The 21,326-nt window shown below is 36.4% G+C and overlaps 2 protein-coding genes across 5 annotated transcripts in view; both read right to left on the bottom strand.

The window, feature by feature from the left end:
• Window positions 1-10,232, bottom strand: part of ptdss1a (phosphatidylserine synthase 1a) — a 36,726-nt gene extending 26,494 nt beyond the window's left edge. Inside the window, exons 1-3 of one of the 2 annotated variants that reach the window (XM_062063017.1) lie at window positions 9,761-10,232; window positions 9,340-9,431; window positions 9,217-9,261 (exon numbers count right to left, since the gene is read on the bottom strand). In XM_062063017.1, the coding sequence (XP_061919001.1) occupies window positions 9,217-9,261; window positions 9,340-9,431; window positions 9,761-9,945 (322 nt within the window). In that variant the 5' untranslated portion in view covers window positions 9,946-10,232. The remainder of the gene's footprint in view (window positions 1-9,216; window positions 9,262-9,339; window positions 9,432-9,760) is intronic. The other variant, XM_062063016.1, reaches the window with a different exon arrangement.
• A 3,187-nt stretch (window positions 10,233-13,419) lies between these two features.
• LOC133660008 (uncharacterized) lies at window positions 13,420-21,223 on the bottom strand. 3 transcript variants are annotated; one of them, XM_062063021.1, is made up of 6 exons: window positions 21,033-21,223; window positions 14,528-14,620; window positions 14,365-14,421; window positions 14,187-14,294; window positions 14,007-14,123; window positions 13,420-13,940 (listed from the first exon to the last, which is right to left on the bottom strand). In XM_062063021.1, exons 1-6 carry the CDS (start codon window positions 21,189-21,191, stop codon window positions 13,911-13,913), a joined length of 564 nt encoding a protein of 187 aa, XP_061919005.1. In that variant the 5' UTR covers window positions 21,192-21,223; the 3' UTR covers window positions 13,420-13,910. The 3 variants fall into 3 exon arrangements, with proteins under 3 accessions (XP_061919005.1, XP_061919004.1, XP_061919006.1); XM_062063020.1 differs by having other exon boundaries at window positions 13,420-14,123; XM_062063022.1 differs by lacking the exon at window positions 14,187-14,294 and having other exon boundaries at window positions 13,420-14,123.
• Window positions 21,224-21,326: the final 103 nt, after the last annotated feature.

Here is a 21,326-nt window from a genome sequence, read left to right as displayed (position 1 = left end):
TTCTATATGCAGTTAAAGCAAGATGCTATCACGTTAGCTCGTAGCTAAAGCATTTCGCCGATGTATTGTCGTGGAGATAAAAGGCACTGAATGTCCATTTTGCGTTCTCGACTCTCATTTTCAAGAGGATATAGTATCCGAGGTGGTTCAAAATACAAATCTGTGATCTACAATAGAAAAAGGAGAGTGTGGAATCCAATGAGCCAGCTTGTACCTAAGTTACGGTCAGAGCGAAAAAAGATACGTCCATCGCTGCCTCTCAAGTCATTCACTGTAACGTTCCTCATCTACGAATCTTTCATCCTCGCTCAAATTAATGGGGTAATCATCACTTTCTCGGTCCGAATCTCTCTCGCTCCATTGTAAACAACGGGGAATTGTGAGGAATCCTAGCTCCTGTGACGTCACGCTACTTCCGGTACAGGCAAGGCTTTTTTTTATCAGCGAGCAAAAGTTGCGAACTTTATCGTCGATTTTCTCTACTAAATCCTTTCAGCAAAAATATGGCAATATCGCGAAATGATCAAGTATGACACATAGAATGGATCTGCTATTCCCGTTTAAATTTTAAAAAATCATTTCAGTAGGCCTTTAACTCCTTTAATGAAGTGCTGGCATTGGTGGGGAGGGTGATGGTGGGGGGAGCATGGCTTTGATGAGCTGAAGGCCGTTCATGACGACAGTAATGTGTGTTGAGGCCCTGAGCGAGAGTCCGGTCATTCAGGGCCTGGGGGGTTTTGGGCTTATAGTTCCTAAGGGCCCTTAGACCTCTCCAAACTGCCGCAGAATAATTGGAGCGGAACTGTTCCTGTAGACGGTTAGAGTACACAGATTTAGCTTTCTCTACTTCCCTGGTGAAGTGGTACTTCGCTTCTCTGTATGTACTTCGGTCCCCGCTTCTCCACGCAGCCTCCTTCTTCTTGCGCAGCTGTCGGGAAGCTTGGGTGTGAACCAGGGCTTGTCGTTGTTATAACAAACCCTGGTGCGCGTTGGAATGATGCGCGCCTCATTGAACTGTATGTATGAAGTCACAGTGTCCGTATACTCGTCCAGATTGTTCGTGGCCGCTCCAATTGCCTCCCAGTCTGTCGTTTCCCAACAAGCACGCAACTCGTCCACAGACTCGGCGGTGAAACACTTAATGTTCCTCACAACAGGTTTAGCCAGTTTCTGTCTGTATGAAGGGATTAAGTGCACCATCACGTGATCTGATAGTCCAAGAGCAGCGCGCGGGACTGCATGAAAAGCCTTGCTTATTGTAGTGTAGCAGTGATCCAGCGTGTTCTCCTCTCTGGTCGGGCATTTAATAAACTGTCTATACTTTGGTAATTCCTGGCTCAAATTTCCCTTGTTAAAGTCACCAAGCACGATAACAAGAGAGTCAGGAAAAGACCGTTCCACATGTAAGATCTGTCCTGCGAGCGCGCGCTGAGCGTCACGCACGTCCGCGCCGGGCGGGATGTAAACAGCCACGAGAATGAATGAAACAATCTCACGCGGTGAGTAAAAGGGCTTACAGTGGATGAAGAAATATTCCAGAGAAGAAGAACAGTGTCTAGAAATCACTGTCACGCCTGTACACCAGCTATTGTTGATAAAGAAGCAGAGTCCACCGCCTCTTTTTTTGCCAAAGAGCGCCGGGTCTCGGTCCGCGCGGAGAAGATGAAAGCCCTCCAGTTGAAGCGCGCTGTCCGGGACACTTGCGCTCAGCCAAGTCTCCGTGAAGCACAACACACAAGATGAGGAGAAGTCCGTGTTCCTTCTCATCAGCAACACTAGCTCGTCCATCTTGTTGGCAAGTGAGCGGACGTTGGAGAGGAAGATGCCTGGTAGAGGCGCGCGTAATCCCCGTCCGCGAAGACAGACAAGTGCGCCCGCTCTCTTTCCTCTTCGATGCGGTTTCCCTCTTTTGATCGCAGAATGGACCAAATCCGCAGCTGACGCTAAGATGACTGGTAACAAGTCCATAGGGATGATGGATCTGATGTTCAGTAGCTCTTCACGGGTGTAAGAGCACCCGGAAACACAATTTATGTACAAAAACAAACAAAACAGAGCGCACAAGAGCACCGAGGCAGCCTTCATCGGCGCCATGATGAATGAAGAGTTTCCTGAATTCTTTGATAGTTTATATAATAATGTAACTGCATCATAAAGCCTACAAGAACTCCATGGTGTTCAGGGATGAATAGTCTCTCCTATTGCTATTGTACTATTTTTTTCAGCTATAGTTACATTAATCATTAGTAATGTAGCAGCCTAGTTTTGAATGGCAGGGTCCCTGCTATCACATGTTGATAAAAATATAACATTTACATAATAAAAATGAACTACAGGCTTCCCAAATGCTGTAATAAATTAAGCATGATGAGTTGAGCGTATGTCAGCATGTGGCCCCACTTTTAACTCTTTTGTTCAAACACTTATTGCAAACGCTTACTTACAGTAAGTCATTAATTTGACTTATTAAGTAGGGGTGTAACGGTACGTGTATTTGTATTGAACCGTTTCGGTACGGTGGTTTCGGTTCAGTTCGGAAGTGTACCGAACGAGTTTGCACACGAACATATTTAGTAGCCGCTTAAGCTAAAGTCTTAACAAGCTGCTCAGCTTAGTTCTGCCTCTGCCTCTGCAGCACCCAGCATTGTCCCATCCACACAACCATCTGATTGGTTACATACAGAGCGGTAACAGCCAATCAGCAGTGCGTATTCAGAGCGGTAATAGCCAATCAGCAGGGCGTATTCAGAGCGCATGAAAGTCAGTGCTTCTGCGGTGGGGTTAGCAGATAGGTGTTTAGCAGGTAAGCATCAGGCAGCGGACTCTCCCCAAATTATAATAAACACCTCCCAGTCAACTACTAGTAACATCACTATGAGCCCGGTGACGTTCAAGACACAAACGGCAGCTCATCTCGCTCACAATCCTGGCTTGAGGTGAAGGCTAATTAGCTTTTAGCGTAACGTTAGCTCATTTTGCTGTGTGTATGTGTGTGTGTGTTTGTCTCTGTGTGTGTGTGTGTGTGTGTGTGTGTGTGTGTGTGTGTGTATGTGTGTGTGTGTGCGCGTGTGCACGTGTGTGTTACGGACAGCAAAGCCCTGTCTGTATGTTATTTCACTTTACCTTTTTCTGTGTTGATTGAGCTGTGTTGAAGCCGCAAAAAAGGACATTATGTTAAATGAAGAGTTTCTGTCTCTGATAGTTGATATAATAATGTAACTGCATCATTAAGCCTACATGAACTCCATGGTGTTCAGGGATGAATAGTCTCTCCTAATGCTATTGTACTATTTTTTCAGCTAAAGTTACATTAATCATTCGTAATGTAGCAGCCTAGTTTTGAATGGCAGAGTACCTGCTATCACATGTTGATAAAAATATAACATTTACATAATAAAAAACAACTACAGGCTTCCCAAATGCTGTAATAAATTAAGCATGATGAGTTCACTTGAAACTGTTTAATGTTGCACTTTTTATATGTAGAAGAAAAGTTTTGTCATTTTATTTAATCTGAGCAACAATTTGAGGCAGTTTAATGTGGATTAACGTGGGCAGAATTATTATAGTGTTCCCAATGTTAAAAGGATAAAGCCATTGTTTACAAATTTGGTAAATAAATGATCAAAAAATGTATATTTTGTTGTTTTCTTACTATACCGAAAATGAACCGAACCGTGACCTCTAAACCGAGGTACGTACCGAACCGAAATTTTTGTGTACCGTTACACCCCTATTATTAAGTCATTATTTTGACTTAGTAAGTCATTATTTTGATTTTGTAAATTAGTAAGTCAAAATATTGACTTACTAAGTCATAATAATGACATACTTAGTATCTCAGGTAACTAGGACTGTTTTGTGTATTTTTTTTACTTTACGGAAAAAATATCGAGATATATATAGCATATCGGCATTCAGCATATGGAGCGGAACACACAACCAAAAATTGTAAGCTTCCTCACGCGACGAAGCCGGCCTACGTCACCACAGTTTGTAGTCTATTGCCCCCCCCCCCCAGGCTGTGGTGGCAGCGATGAGATGGAGACGTGATGGCGACAGGCCGAGTTACGCTGTTCCTTACACCCACACACACACACCCTTCCCCCTGGAGAGACACCACCTTAACTAACAAATTTTCTGGGGGAAACACTGCACACCATCTATGTCCATCCATTTTCTACCGCTTGTCCCTGTCGGGGTCGCTGGAGCCTATCTATGTCGCCATTGCTTGGCTCCAAGTTCCACATTTGCAGCATCTGGTCAAGCCGATCTAACCGTCTATGCTTCCGTCTGCTCCAACGTTTCACCCTCTGTTCGTGCTCGCTTCTATAACCAGTAGTTCACCCTCCGTATATTCAGCTTCAAAAAGATAAGGTTGCGATTCCTCATTTGTCCAAAAATAGTCATCTTCGTTGTCTGTTACCAAGTCTGCCATGATTAGAACACACTCTCGTTTGTTTCCGGAAGTAGGAACACACATTAGTTGCCGGTAGTTTGAGGTGCGCTGCTATGGAAACGGAAATCAATGCGCTGAGGAAAGAAGTTCCGGTATTGCATAAAATGACCAAAATATAGTAAATATTGTACATGTTGTTATGAATGTGTCTGTTACTACATTATATATATTTTTGCAACATGTATATAAAATGTTGATGTAAGGTTGGAAGTTGTTTGAGGGCTTTGAAGGAATGAAAGTTGCCTCTCTCTGATCAATGCATCAATGCACCGTGAAATGAAGGTCTTTAATGTTAGCGCTTATAATAACAATATCGCCAATACTTGGTTAATATTCAGGGCACTAAATGTAATTAGATTATTTTTTTCACTTTTGGCTAGTTATCTATTGGGTTTTTATTGTTGGAATAAACGCACTAGACGCAATGACGTCATGGCTCCCGTTGGCTCCATTGTAAACAGACTTTTATTTATTTTAATTTACAATTATAATGCATAAAAAAAATGTATGTGTTCTTGTCTCTCATAAGGACTGCGATTTATAGTGCTGTTTCTCTTTAAGTCAGGAGTGTCAAATGTACTCCCCGCCGGCCCGATCAGGCCCGCGAACAGGTTTCATCCGGCCCGCGGGATGAGTTCGCTAAATATAAAAATGAGCCGAAATTTTTGAATGAAAGAAACTGCTGTTCTAAATGTGTGCACTAGATGGCGCAATAGCAATTCTTTGTATCTTTGTAGATGATGCTACATATGTAAAAAAAAAAGAAACCACATGTTAGTGCACTAGTCGAGGAAAATAAGCAAACTACATAAATAACATATTGTAATTTGATTTTGATATTTTAATCTTGACAGATTTAAAATGAACACCAATGAGTTGTCTGATGAACATTATCACGTAATTTATTCAGAAAGTATAAATAACAACAAAGTTACAATACTATTAACTAGGGATGTCCGATAATGGCTTTTTGCCGATATCCAATATTGTCCAAATCTTAATTACCGATACGATATAAACCGATACCGATATCAACCGATACCGAATAATACAGTCGTGGAATTAACACATTATTATGCCTAATTTAGACAACCAGGTATGGTGAAGATAAGGTCCTTTTTTTTTTTTAAATAAATAAAATAAAATAAGATAAATAAATTAAAAACATTTTCTTGAATAAAAAAGAAAGTAAAACAATATAAAAACAGTTACATAGAAACTATAAATGAATGAAAATGAGTAAAATTAACTGTTAAAGGTTAGTACTATTAGTGGACCAGCAGCACGCACAATCATGTGTGCTTACGGACTGTATCCCTTGCAGACTGTATTGATATATATTGATATGTAATGTAGGAACCAGAATATTAATAACAGAAAGAAACAACCCTTTTGTGTGAATAAATGTGTAAATGGGGGAGGGAGGTTTTTTGGGTTGGTGCACTAATTGTAAGTGTATCTTGTGTTTTTTATGTTGATTTAATAAAAAAATGAAAATACAAAAAACAAAAAAAAAACATGATACCGATAAAAAAAAACAACGATACCGATAATTACCGATATTACATTTTAAAGCATCTATTGGCCGATAAATGTCTGAAAGGGGGTACAAATTATTTCCAAAGCAGGACCTCCACCCAGACAAACAATACAAGTACACAGTTCATGAAAAACAATATTTGTTGTTATTGTCATTGTAAGTGGGCCTAAACACTTATATTAGAAAATAACCTCATGGAAATGACTGCTGTCATTTGATTATAATAATAAGAGAATGTTGTCTGTCTATCTGTGTTGGCCCTGCGATGAGGTGGGGACTTGTCCAGGGCGTACCCCGCCTTCCGCCCGAATGCAGCTGAGATAGGCTCTAGCACCCCCCGCAACCCCGAAAGGGACAAGCGGTAGAAAATGGATGGATGGATGGATGGAGATTGAACTTGTTATTTAGTCAGGTTTGGGACAGGTGTGCTGCTGGTGTAGCCACAGTGTGCACGTCTGATGTTGCTCACATGGGCTCCACTGAATGCTTAGGGAGTTTTTGCGTTTGCTCACACACATGAAAAATTAGAGGGAACATTGCTTAGAATATGTTCCCCTAGTGTCCAAAAAACTCTAAATTAAGTCTTTGTTACTTAGAACATGTTCCCCATACTAAAGTGTTACCAAAAACATATAACTTTGTCTTGAGTTTGAAAAAAAAAACATTTTATTTTTCACTAAAGAAGGGTTTGGTGAATGCGCATATGAAACAGGTGGGGTTCTGTACCTCCAACAAGGTAAAGAACCACTGCCCTAACCAAATAACTCTAAATTAAGTCTTTGTTACTTAGAATATGTTCCCCTAGTGTCCAAAAAACTCTGAATTAAGTATTTGTTACTTAGAATATGTTCCCCATACTAAAGTGTTACCAAAAACATATAACTTTGTCTAGAATTTGAAAAAAAACACATTTTATTTTTCACTAAAGGGTTCGGTGAATGCGCATATAAAACTGGTGGGGTTCGATACCTCCAACAAGGTTAAGAACCACTGCCCTAACCAAATAACTCTAAATTAAGTCTTTGTTACTTAGAATATGTTCCCCTAGTGTCCAAAAAACTATAAATTAAAAATGTGTTACTTAGAATATGTTCCCCATACTGAAGTGTTACCAAAAACATATAACTTTGTCTTGAATTTGAAAAAAAAACATTTTATTTTTCACTAAAGAAGGGTTCGGTGAATGCGCATATAAAACTGGTGGGGTTCGGTACCTCCAACGAGGTTAAGAACCACTGCCCTAACCAAATAACTCTAAATTAAGTCTTTGTTACTTAGAATATGTTCCCCTCGTGTCCAAAAAACACTAAATTAAGTCTTTGTTACTTAGAATATGTTCCCCATACTAAAGTGTAACCAAAAACATATAACTTTGGTCTTGAATTTGAAAAAAAACATTTTATTTTTCACTAAAGGGTTGGGTGAATGCGCATATAAAACTGGTGGGGTTCGGTATCTCCAACGAGGTTAAGAACCACTGCCCTAACCAAATAACTCTAAATTAAGTCTTTGTTACTTAGAATATGTTCCCCTAGTGTCCAAAAAACTCTAAATTAAGTCTTTGTTACTTAGAATATGTTCCCCATACTGAAGTGTTACCAAAAACATATAACTTTGTCTTGAACTAGGAAAAAAAACCATTTTATTTTTCACTAAAGAAGGGTTCGGTGAATGCACATATAAAACTGGTGGGGTTCGGTACCTCCAACGAGGTTAAGAACCACTGCCCTAACCAAATAACTCTAAATTAAGTCTTTGTTACTTAGAATATGTTCCCCTAGTGTCCAAAAAATTCTAAATTAAGTCTTTGTTACTTAGAATATGTTCCCCATACTAAAGTGTAACCAAAAACATATAACTTTGTCTTGAATTTGAAAAAAAAAAAACTTTTATTTTTCACTAAAGAAGGGTTCGGTGAATGCGCATATAAAACTGGTGGGGTTCGCTACCTCCAACGAGGTTAAGAACCACTGCCCTAACCAAATAACTCTAAATTAAGTCTTTGTTACTTAGAATATGTTCCCCTAGTGTCCAAAAAACTCTAAATTAAGTCTTTGTTACTTAGAATATGTTCCCCATACTAAAGTGTAACCAAAAACATATAACTTTGTCTTGAATTTGAAAAAAAAAACATTTTATTTTTCACTAAAGAAGGGTTCGGTGAATGCTCATATAAAACTGGTGGGGTTCGGTATCTCCAACGAGGTTAAGAACCACTGCCCTAACCAAATAACTCTAAATTAAGTCTTTGTTACTTAGAATATGTTCCCCTAGTGTCCAAAAAACTCTAAATTAAGTCTTTGTTACTTAGAATATGTTCCCCATATTAAAGTGTAACCAAAAACATATAACTTTGTCTTGAATTTGAAAAAAAATAAACTTTTATTTTTCACTAAAGAAGGGTTCGGTGAATGCGCATATAAAACTGGTGGGGTTCGCTACCTCCAACGAGGTTAAGAACCACTGCCCTAACCAAATAACTCTAAATTAAGTCTTTGTTACTTAGAATATGTTCCCCTAGTGTCCAAAAAACTCTAAATTAAGTCTTTGTTACTTAGAATATGTTCCCCATACTAAAGTGTAACCAAAAACATATAACTTTGTCTTGAATGTGAAAAAAAAAACATTTTATTTTTCACTAAAGAAGGGTTCGGTGAATGCTCATATAAAACTGGTGGGGTTCGGTATCTCCAACGAGGTTAAGAACCACTGCCCTAACCAAATAACTCTAAATTAAGTCTTTGTTACTTAGAATATGTTCCCCTAGTGTCCAAAAAACTCTGAATTAAGTCTTTGTTACTTAGAATATGTTCCCCATACTAAAGTGTAACCAAAAACATATAACTTTGTCTTGAATTTGAATTGTTTTAAAATTTATTTCTCACTAAAGAAGGGTTCGGTGAATGCGCATATAAAACTGGTGGGGTTCGGTACCTCCAACAAGGTTAAGAACCACTGCCCTAACCAAATACCTCTAAATTAAGTCTTTGGTACTTAGAATATGTTCCCCTAGTGTCCAAAAAACACTAAATTAAGTCTTTGTTACTTAGAATATGTTCCCCATATTAAAGTGTAACCAAAAACATATAACTTTGTCTTGAATTAAAAAAAAAAAAACATTTTATTTTTCACTAAAGAAGGGTTCGGTGAATGCGCATATAAAACTGGTGGGGTTTGGTACCTCCAACAAGGTTAAGAACCACTGGCCTATACTCACCGAAGACTGTCCTCCATATCGCTGGGTGTGGTCTTGTAAACGGACCTACGATGGACAAATACAGTGAATGACTTGTATTGAAGCTGCCAAAAAACAAAAGGTGCTTATGCTATTAAAAATCACCATTGGGAAATGCCAGCACACTGATGACAAGGAAGAAAGAGATGACCAAAATGAGGCCCACCCAAAGATTATTATCAGGATTCCCATCATCTCTAGAATCAAAGCACAGATTATATATTAGTTTAGTATTAAAGCAGACAATATATGCAGCAATGATGTGATATTGAATTGTCACTAAAACACTGGATTATTATTACATTTGTAAGGATTTATAGTGAAATTGATAGTTTGTTGACTCCCTTTATTTTGTTAATGCTAGAGTGTGGTAGCTAATAGATGCAGTGGGCAGGATGTTGAATGTTTACATGTTTATTGTCTTCAAGTTTAGAAAAAAAGTGGTGTTTGTGACGCTACGTTCGAAGCTACACGCAAACTAGCCAAGAAGTCAGAGCATCACTGTTAGCCGTTAGCGCCGACCTACCTCGCGAAGGCGAAGTACATCAAGCTGAGCACGGTGCATGTCAGCAGAGTGATGGTGTGCGGCCGATAGAAGAACTCTATCGTGATGTCCTCGACCTGCTGCTCGTTTATCATTCGGAAATGCATCCTGTAGTTCACGTCATCCTTGCTGAGAGTATGGGAGCCGCCGCGATACCCTGTCGCCATAGCTTAGCCCCTACACCCGGACATGCGCACCAGGCCGCGGCGAGGGGAGTGCGCGGACATGGCTACGGCAGAAGGTCGTGCTCAGGCGGGATAGCGGACATCCGCGAAGGGTAACGGTGGGCGAAATGGCAACAATATCCGGGTGGTGAGCTTTCATTGGTGTAAACATTGACAGGGAGTGTCTCCGAACGGAAGAGACCATTCTCCATTATGAGATCATTGTTTTCATATAATAATTGAATCTTGTCACAAAATGTGTCCTGATACAAACACATGATGTCGATACAGTAATGCAATTTCAATGTCAAGTGAATGACGGTGAATGCCTTTTTCTTTTTAACTTGACGTCTGTAGTGTGTGTCTCCCTCTAGTGGTTGCCGGTTTTTTTTTTGATTGATTGAAACTTTTATTAGTAGATTGCACAGTGAAGTACATATTCCGTACAATTGACCACTAAATGGTAACACTCGAATACATTTTTCAACTTGTTTAAGTCGGGGTCCACTTAAATTGATTCATGATACAGTTATACACTATCTTTATAATAGTCATCACACACGATAATCATCAGAGTATATACATTGAATTATTTACATTATTAACTAGGGCTGTGAATCTTTGGCTGTCCCACGATTCGATTCAATATCGATTCTTGGGGTCACGATTCTATTCAAAATAGATTTTTTTTTTTAACAATTCATCATATTCTCGATTCAAAAAAAAAAAATTCCGATTCAAAACGATTCTCTATTCATTCAATACATAGGATTTCAGCAGGATCTACCCCAGTCTGCTGACATGCAAGCAGAGTAGTAGATTTTTGTAAAAAGCTTTTATAATTGTAAAGGACAATGTTTTATCAACTGATTGAAATAATGTAAATTTGTTTTAACTATTAAATGAACCAAAAATATGACTTATTTTCTCTTTGTGAAAATATTGGACACAGTGTGTTGTCAGCTTATGAGATGCGATGCAAGTGTAAGCCACTGTGACACTATTGTTCTTTTTTTTTATTTTTATAAATGTCTAATGATAATGTCAATGAGGGATTTTTAATCACTGCTATGTTGAAATTGTAACTAATATTGATACTGTTGTTGATAATATTCATTTTTGTTTCACTACTTTTGGTTTGTTCTGTGTCGTGTTTGTGTCTCCTCTCAATTGCTCTGTTTATTGCAGTTCTGAGTGTTGCTGGGTCGGTTTTGGAATTGGATTGCATTATTATGGTATTGCTGTGTATTGTTTTGTTGGATTGATTAATTTAATTTTTATATATATATATATATATATATATATATATATATATATATATATATATATATATATATATATATATATATATATATATATATATATATATATATTTTTTTTTTATTTTTATTTTTTTTTAAATCAACAACAACAAAAAATAGATTTTTAAAAAATGAGAAGCGATTCTGAATCGCACAACGTGAGAATCGCGATTCGAATTCGAATCGATATTTTCCCACACCCCTATTATTTACAATCCGGGGTGTGGGATATGGAGGGGGGGTGGGTTAGGTTTGGTTGGTATCAACACTTCAGTCATCAACAATTGCATCGTCAGAGAAATGGACATTGGAACAGTGTAGGACTGACTTGGTAGGATATGTACAGCAAGTAGTGGACATAAAGAGAGAGATCAGAAAGTATAAGAAAAAGTGTCTACATTTGATTATTTACAATCCGGGGAGGTGGGATGTGGAAGGGAGGGTGTTAAGTTTAGGGTTGAAGTTGCCTGGAGGTGTTTTTTTTAGTGCGGTTTTGAAGGAGGATAGAGATGCCCTTTCTTTTACACCTGAGTGCATTCCATATTGATGTGGCATAGAAGGATAATGAGTTAAGACCTTTGTTAGATCGGAATCTAGGGTTTAACGTGGTTAGTGGAGCTCCCTTTGGTGTTGTGGTTATGGCGGTCATTTACGTTAAGGAAGTAGTTTGACAGTTTGACATGTACTTCTGTATCAGGGAGGTGTAGTGGATTTTATAGACTAGGCTCAGTGCGAGTGGTTTTACTCTGTTGCTTTGCATGAATGTTTTTAAAAAAATTCCGATTCACGTCGAGATTATTTTTCATCGAGATTCTAAATATCGATTCATAATTTTCACAAATTGATTAAAATATATATATACATATATATATATATATATATATATATATATATATATATATATATATATATATATATATATATATATATATATATATATATATATATATATATATATATATATATATATATATATATATATATGTGTATATATATATATATATATATATATATATATATATATATATATATATATATATATATATATATATATATATATATATATATATATATATATATATATATATTTTTTTTTTCCCCCTTTTTTTTATAACTCAGTTTTTAAAAATATGTTTTTAGGCCAGTGGTTCTTAACCTGGCGACCCCGACCGGGACAAGCGGTAGAAAATGGATGGATGGATGGATTCTGAATCAAATCATCACCAGAGGAATCAGAATCGAATCGTTAGATGCCCAAAAATTCACACACTTCGGGGTAAGGCCTTTACACAAATACACACATATCTAGTAATGTATTAAATAATAAACCATTTTACCATCTTCTCTACAAAGTATTCCTAATAAATAATATATAAATGGAATTAAAAACAGTATTCAATCATACACACATATATACTGTACATATTATTTCATGAATTATAATACATGTTCAAGTATAAAATACTAAATATTTTCAAAATATAAAACATAATACACACGATACTTAGTAATGTATTAAATAATGAAACAGTTTACCATTTTCTACACAAATTATACCTAATTCAATTATGTATTATTTGTTGTATTTGAATACAGTATATAGCCATGCACACATACATAATGTACATATTATTAATGCATTATAATACATATTCAAGTATAAGATAAAAAAACAATATTTTCAAAAAATAAAAACAATACACACATCATATGTAGTAATGTATTAAATAATGAAACATTGTACCATCTTCTCCACAAAATGAAACCTAGTTTTATCATGTATAATTTAGTCACACACATACATACTGTACATATTATAAATTAATGTATTATAATACATTTTGAAGTATAAAATACTAAGTTAATGATATTCCCCAGCAAAAAACACAATTTTCACAAAATAAAAACACAATAAACACATAATATTTAGTATTTTATTAAATAATGAAACACCCAATTCAATAATTTGTTGTATTTTAATACACTATATATATATATATATATATATATATATATATATATATATATATATATATATATATATATATATATATATATATATATATATATATATATATATATATATATACAGTATTAATTAATTCATATGTATGTACTACAATATAGTATATTACATACAATTATTATTATTAATATATATAACATTTTTCAGGCCATAAGGACCTCCTTACTGATGAGTCTGCCTAGATTGTATAAAACTGTAGTGAATTGATCAAATGCTTGCATGTATAAACAAATACGTATAGCTTGTTATTGTACATGTAATACTAGACTTCTTAAATAATACACAGGTTGAAAAATGTATGTTTTTATGTTAAACAGATTTGGGGGTTGTTGTTTTATCTGAGCGAAAAAACGTCTTACCTAGCGATTAGTTGTGGCTCGGCCTCCATCAGTGTGGTGTCGGCCACTATTTGATGACGTATGGTAAATTTGAAATTGTAATTATTTTGAATAATTGGCTTCTCCTATACTGCAGTACATGCAAAAGACCCCCAATAAGAATGTTACCTTTTAATTGCGCCCCCTATTGGACAAAGTATCCAGTAAAACAGCTATATTAATACACATGAAGGTAATCTCCATCCAAAGCTATTTGCAAAAGAATACAAAGATTTTTCAAACTTGCTGGCGTGTTGGAATGCATCAGTCCTCGTGTGTCAGCTGAATAATGGGCTGCCGGTAAAAAAGTCCAATCATTAGTTTTGGGACTTGTACTGCATTGACATGGAGGCGACCTACCAGAGTGTTTAAATGTTGTCTGCAAACTGCTTTGCTCTGCCAGTAGATAAGAAACAAGGCAGTGAAGCTTTCTGCAACCAGCAGACTCAAAATCATCGCTCCGACGGCCACATGCAGCTGGAGAAAACACAAAAAAGGTGTTGTTTTTGTGCCGATTCAAGCTTGGGACATAGTTTATACCTGAACATCATCATATATTCTATTATATAGAATATCGATCACAAGGAGACAAGTTGCCACCACTGACCACAAGAAGCTGATGATGTTCAGAAAAAATGACAGTTTCATCTGTCAAATGGAAAGAAAAGGACAATTAAAATGTTCTTCATGTTCACTTCATTGAAAAACGTCTACTTACCACACGCATGTCTGGAGCATGGCCTGCAGCGTAGCTCAGCATTCCACTCAGCACAAACTAAATCATACGACAACACAAACCTTACTTCCACAACATAGGAAATAATGACAATATCAAGTTATGAGAAGAAAAGGCGAATTGATAGAAACCAGAATATATTTACCACAATGCTGGGAAAGATGTGGAACATACTTTGTGTCAGATAAAACATCACACCAAGACTGACCACTGAAACTCCAATAAGGCATTGTGCTGCCTAGAAAAGAAGACAAACAATCAGTCGCTCTTTAAGTTGCAGTAAAAGGGAGACGAAACACCTCCCTGCAAAGCTACATAGGACTACATCCAAATGTTCGCTGCTGTTTCCTGGGGTTAGGATATAGGACTCTCCCGCACAACTGCAAATAATGGGTGCACGTATTAAAAATCCTGGAAAATGCTAATTTTTTGATACTTCGACTGAATTGTTTTGAGGGCCACATTTCCAGACAGCGAAGGACCTGGGGTCCGGACTTCTCCCTTTACTATTACTCTTATTTTGTATATTCTGGGGAACCAGTGTCCTTTACAGCAGTGTTTCTTGACTCATTGTTAGGCTGCAAGCTCCCCTGAGAGGGCCGTCGAAAAATATCTGTTTCTCAGCAGTTGTCCATATGGGCCGCAGCGTTACTCAGTTGTTGTACACTTTTCCACCACATGTGGCAGTAATGACAATAGCAAACCAGAGTCGCGTATAAAGAGTATGGCCAACTAAACCACAGGCGCCATGACTGCTGCCAAAAGGTGTGTAAATATTAGGGCTGTGAATCTTTGGGTGTCCCACGATTCGATTCAATATCGATTCTTGGGGTCACGATTCGATTCAAAATCAATTTTTTTTTTTAATTCAAAACGATTCTCGATTCAAAAACGATGTTTTCCCTATTCAAAACGATTCTCTATTCATTCAATACATAGGATTTCAGCAGGATCTACCCCAGTCTGCTGACATGCAAGCAGTGTAGTAGATTTTTGTAAAAAGCTTTTATAATTGTAAAGGACAATGTTTTATCAACTGATTGCAATAATGTAAATTTGTTTTAACTATTAAATGAACCAAAAATATGACTTATTTTATCTTTGTGAAAATATTGAACACAGTGTGTTGTCAAGCTTATGAGATGCGACACTGTGACACTATTGTTCATTTATTTTTATTTTTATAAATGTCTAATGATAATGTCAATGAGGGATTTTTAATCACTGCTATGTTGAAATTGTAACTAATATTGATACTGTTGTTGATAATATTCATTTTTGTTTCACTACTTTTGGTTTGTTCTGTGTCGTGTTTGTGTCTCCTCTCAATTGCTCTGTTTATTGCAGTTCTGAGTGTTGCTGGGTCGGGTTTGGTTTTGGAATTGGATTGCATTGTTATGGTATTGCTGTGTATTGTTTTGTTGGATTGATTAATTAAAAAAAAAAATATATATATATATTTTTTTAAATGAATAAATAAAAATAAAAAAATAGATTTTTTAAAAATGAGAATCGATTCTGAATCGCACAAGGTGAGAATCGCGATTCGAATTCGAATCGATTTTTTCCCACACTCCTAGTAAATATAGTTCTAAACATATTTAGCTCCTAAACTTACAATAAAACATGCTTTTATTTCATCAAAGTAGAATTTTCACGACCATATTTGACGCACTCTGCTGCTACATTCCTGCAGTGTTTCGTGACCAGGAGGCTGTCTAACGCTAACCTGACTCTCGCCAGATCCTTGTAGTTCGCTGAGCTCCACACAAGGATCTCGGCTCGAAGGCAATGCATACTCCTTCAAGATAGCAAAAAATAATGAACCAATCAGGATCGCCGGGAGGATTTCATAGATGTAACATAGCGCCGAAGCGACTGTTTTATTTAAACAACAATGGCGGCAAGCAACGAGGACTCTTGTGCTGATTCTGCTTTTGTAACTGTTTTGTCGAATCTATCGAATATTAATTATTTAAATTAATTAAATAATTATTTTCGCTCTGTCGTTATCCAATGTGTCGGCTGTTCTTATTTGGATTTCCCAGCGTCGCTCTCATCAGCGTCACAGGTTGATTTGGATGTGAGTGGTTGAAGTAGCACGTCATTCAAGATAACGGACAAGTGGTTTTTTCCAATCACACACAATGATTTTTTTACAAGGCCCCGCCTTCTGAAATACATCTCCTCTTGAGAAGTCCCAGATCCTTGTGTGGAGCTCAGCGAACTACAAGGATCTGGCGAGAGTCAGGTTAGTCTAACACGCACCCAACGGTGCAATAAACATAAAAAAATACACAGAACAACCAAAAAAATTACTTATTACCCTCATTTTGCCAAAATCTTAATTAGCTTACGGCAACAGTCACAGAGAAATTATGACTTCTGTGTGAAGTATGTCAACTGTGGTAGCTGCCTCCAATGTATTTGGAATCACTGTGTGTATCACTCATTATGTATTCTTCTAACTGATCTTTCTTCTTTGTAACATGCTAAGTAAAATAAGTGTACTTTTGTTGTTATTTCCCCGTATTTCTGCACAATAACTCAGATATGGTAACACTGTCGAGCAGTAGAGCATATGGAGTGATTTTTGGTCCAGAACATATTTTGTTTTTTTCATTATTGATGAATTTCTTGCCACTTTAGGTTGTATATTTTTATGAGATTTTAAGTTCATTTTCTCATCTAATATTACACCCATTTTTTTTTTACTCATTCAATGCCAGTCTATTTGTATTTGTGTGTGACTTTTTCTTCTGCTGCTACCGAATGTCATTATTTTAGTTTGACTGAGATTCAGACATAGTCTGTTTTTGTCAAACCATCTCTTAATTGTATTAATATCTTCTGTTATTTGTATTAGCTTCTGTGTGTTCTCTCTCTCCTGAACAAAACACGGATGTTCTGTTTTGTGTTTACCTGGCACAAGACACTGTAATCGGTGGTTCTCCAGTGTTTTTTGTGAACATTCAGTTCCCATACTTGTCTTCTTTCCGGGTTGTTGGAAAAGCGATGTAAAAGCTTTTCACAATTATCACAGGTGGAGCAGCCCAATGCTGCACAACAGGGCATTTTTACAAAGCGAAAAACTAATGAGGAAGCGCCGCAAACAGCAACAGCTCAAAATTAGTAGCAGTCATGGAGCGCTGTAGTCATGTGAGTGCTATTTGACCAATCATTGAGGAGATTGCCTGAAACCGAGTTTGTCATAATATCTTCATACACGACTCTGTATCAAACAAACAGAAGAAATCTGGAGCTAAAGCAGTGCTGCTCAATTATTTTCTGAAGACAAAAACATTTTGTGATCCCCCTCACTCTCCGCCACAACTATAAATAGTATAATTTGTCTATAAAATTGTTAGGAATACACCTCTGCATAACATTGTGTCCGTATTAATATTATATACATAAATATTAATATTAGAAAGAAAAAAAAATAGAAATATAGATCAATTTCCAACAAATAATAACTTTATTAACGTTGGTTCTGTCACAGAAAAGATGTAAAGTGCATCAATTTGCCTGAAATTGAAAAAATTAAAAAATCCTAATTTAGACTATTAATATTTTTTGATCGACTTAAACCATCTAATACTGAAAAATAAAATAAACAAACTATTATATATAAATGTTAATACATTTAACAACAATAATTTAGGAGCACAATATATAAAACACTTTAACGTACAAAACAAAAATGAATGCAACCATTTGTGCTGTTTTTTTAAAAAATATAAATAAAAAAGAGGGAGTCAGGATTAGTGGCTCGAGCTGCTACACACTGGAAAAATTCAAAATCTCACATGTATATATTTCTAATTTCCAGTCAAAATATCTAAACAAACATAATACAAGTCACAATCCCCTGAGTAATAATTTTTCAGTGAGACATAAGTACTCGTTTGTAGGCAATAGATCTTCTGAGGAAAAAAATACTACTAAGTTTGTTATAAGAAACAAAACTTTACAATTATAGAGAGAATAGCTAATAACAAGTTTGAATTGCCAATTTCAAGATCACTTTTAGGTTTTATAAAGCTTAAATGTAGTGTCTTATTTCAATAAATTTTACCAAGACAATTTTGACTCGTTCTACTGTCATTTTTTGTTTTTGCTTATTACAAGCAAAAATAACTTGTATTCGTTTTTTTAAAAACTCTTTTTAAGAGGGGCATTTTTTATAGAGCAGTGAACACGTTTTGTAGTGCACAGCTTTTCGAAGCGAAATTTGAATCTTGATACTGCATGAAACGGATAAAGCATGTTTAATTTGCACTTTAATTTTATTGACAGTTTAGTGAAGACATATATTCATTATTAATTTAGTTTATTTAGTTTAGCACAACATAATAGTACGTGAATGTATTTTTCCTCAGTTATTTATGAGTTCCTTTTTATGCAGTATATTTGATTAATACTTATTTTTCTAATCAGCCTGACCTAAGCCTGAGGTTTATGTGTTAAATAGTCTTTGTAATTAACACATGCTTTCATATCATTTGACAAAGTTGTAAACTGTAAGTAGGTGAGATATAATTATTAATAATATCATTAATTAAGTGTTAGTGTTTGAGTTGGCACTATGCCCCTCTGTAGTGGAGAAGCTGGGCCCCAAGGTCAAAAAGGTTAAAACCCCTTGTTCTGCAGTACACATTCGGTCTATTTATTTTGTCAGAGCTACAGAAGCACTTTGCTGTTTTTAACAACCCTCTGCATAAAAGCTACTCAAAGATCATCTCTACCACAGTACTCTGGTGTTTTTAAGAATCCGCTGCAAAAATGTGAGTCGCTCACTAGTTTTTTTAAATTGAACTCATGGGCCACCAGTTAAATAGCCCAGATGATGAAAAAGAAAGGACCCAAGATGGAACCTTGAGGAACACCACTAGTATAAATAAAGAAGTTAAACAAATGACTACTGATTGCATCTGAAGTAAACAAATCAAATAAATCACATTACAAAAAATGTGTAACTGACAAAAATTGGTGTAAATTCTGCAAAGATTTTGCTCCACATTCACAACCTGTTTTTTCAGCCTGTCTGCAAGATGTTTAATTCTGCAAATTAATCCATGCCCAACTCTCTCCTAAGTATCATAATTTATCTTTTGAAAATGTACACTGTTAAATATATATCATGATTACTGAGAGCTTGACTTAATGTCCAAATAAGTACGTCCACCTCGCTGTGATGTCACAGTGTAGCTAGACTGCAAAAAAACAGCAGCGTCTAAAACTGCGTACAAACATGCGTGATCCTCATGATTTGACGCTTGGCATTGTTTAACACTCGAGTCAAAGATCATTAACAGAACAGGAGTGCTCTATTTTACCACCTATTTAAAAAAAAAAAAACACTGGTCAAAGATCCTTCATATAACAGGAGTGCTTTTCTCTTTTTAAGGAGCGACTGCAAAAACTCTATTCAAAGATCCTCTACATGACAGGAATGTCCTGCTCTTTTAACACCTACTACAAAAATGCTGGTTAAATCCTCTATTGTTCATATCATGGTTATCGTGACCAAAATGATCACGGTTATCTTTATTATTGTTGAATGTGCTTTTTAAAAGAACAAAACAATCCAAAAATAATAATAATAATAAATAAACACACTGTTAGAAAAGCATCTATTTTACATGTTTTGTGTTTCTAATGCTTCACTAATAGTGTTTATTTTATCTGTTTTAATGGCTAAGCTTTCTTCATTTTAAATATTGGTTTATACTGTAGAAATTTAAGAGTTATTTAAATGAAAAGTGCGTAACAAATTAAATCCATTATTATTATTTATTATTTCTGCCGGGTGTTGTGGCGTCCTACTCTGTTCAGCGGTCCTTGAACGCACCGTAAAAACACGTCCGTCTTGTATTCCTCTGAGTACAGAACAATCACTCTGTCCTATGAGAGCATAACTTGTAGGTTCAATTTGCAAAATCGAATAGTTTAGTTACTCAGACAGTAGCGAAGTGAAGTGAATTGTATTTATATAGCGCTTTTCTCTAGTGAGTCAAAGGGCTTTACATAATGAAACCTATTGACTAAGTTACATTTAAACCAGTGTGGGTGGCACTGTGAGCAGGTGGGTAAAGTATCTTGCCCAAGGACACAACGGCAGTGACTAGGATGGCAGAAGCGGGCCTCGAACCTGGAACCCTCAAGTTGCTGGCACAGCCGCTCTACCAACAAAGTAATTTGTTTATATAGGTTTAGCATTCAAGCCAGCAAGCTGGCGCCAGTCAGTATGTGACTTTACCAAAGTGCACTTATCATGATTTTTTGATCATTTTATTTTAAAACAGTAACGCTAACCGTCGGAAGTTTTACCGCGTTTATCATTATTACTGTTTGTTGTTACATCACTATGCAGGGGTGCGTTTCTCATTTTAGAGACCGACTGCAAAAACTAGCCAGTCAAAGATCCTCTATATCAGTCAAATTGTAATCTGAATTTGCAGGCCGGTCTGATGTCATTTATGGGCTGGATTTGGGTGTCTTGATGCATGAACTCCAAATTTACTTTGACTTTTGAGGACATTTTGGATTAAGATTGTACTTCTTGTAATATTCCCTGATACTGTACTATCACTAATCATAATTAATGATATACAATCTATAAAAAGGTAAAAGGATCCTCCACTTACCGCGAGAGGTTTTGGAAAACCCCTGTTAGCAAAAACCTTAAAGGTGTCCTGGAACACACACTGGAACTCTCTGGGCATCACATGACCGCAACCCTCTGTGTCCGACCCGATGGGAATGGTGAAGATCATGGAGGCATCAGACACAAACGTCTCCTTCATGGTCCTCCAACACGCCAAGATGACTTGACATCAATCTGTGAAGTTCTGGTGTGGAACAAGGAAGTCAGGCCGGCTACATTTGCTCTCACATTCTCCTCCCTCGTGTCTTTGTGTCGCACACAAGACGTGATGAAA

This window comes from Entelurus aequoreus, linkage group LG11 (genome assembly GCF_033978785.1).
Source record: "Entelurus aequoreus isolate RoL-2023_Sb linkage group LG11, RoL_Eaeq_v1.1, whole genome shotgun sequence".
NCBI lineage: Eukaryota > Metazoa > Chordata > Actinopteri > Syngnathiformes > Syngnathidae > Entelurus > Entelurus aequoreus.
This window is presented reverse-complemented; position numbering and strand designations above follow the sequence as displayed.

Bases quoted from the DNA above. Each gene is read 5' to 3' on its own strand.
- LOC133660008 (XM_062063020.1), bottom strand. From the start codon at position 21,191: ATGAAGGAGACGTTTGTGTCTGATGCCTCCATGATCTTCACCATTCCC. The intron at 14,621-21,032 runs GTAAGTGGAGGA...CTTCTTTTCTAG, and splicing joins GTTTTCCAAAACCTCTCGCG to GCAGCACAATGCCTTATTGG. The intron at 14,422-14,527 runs GTAAATATATTC...CGTATGATTTAG, and splicing joins ACATCTTTCCCAGCATTGTG to TTTGTGCTGAGTGGAATGCT.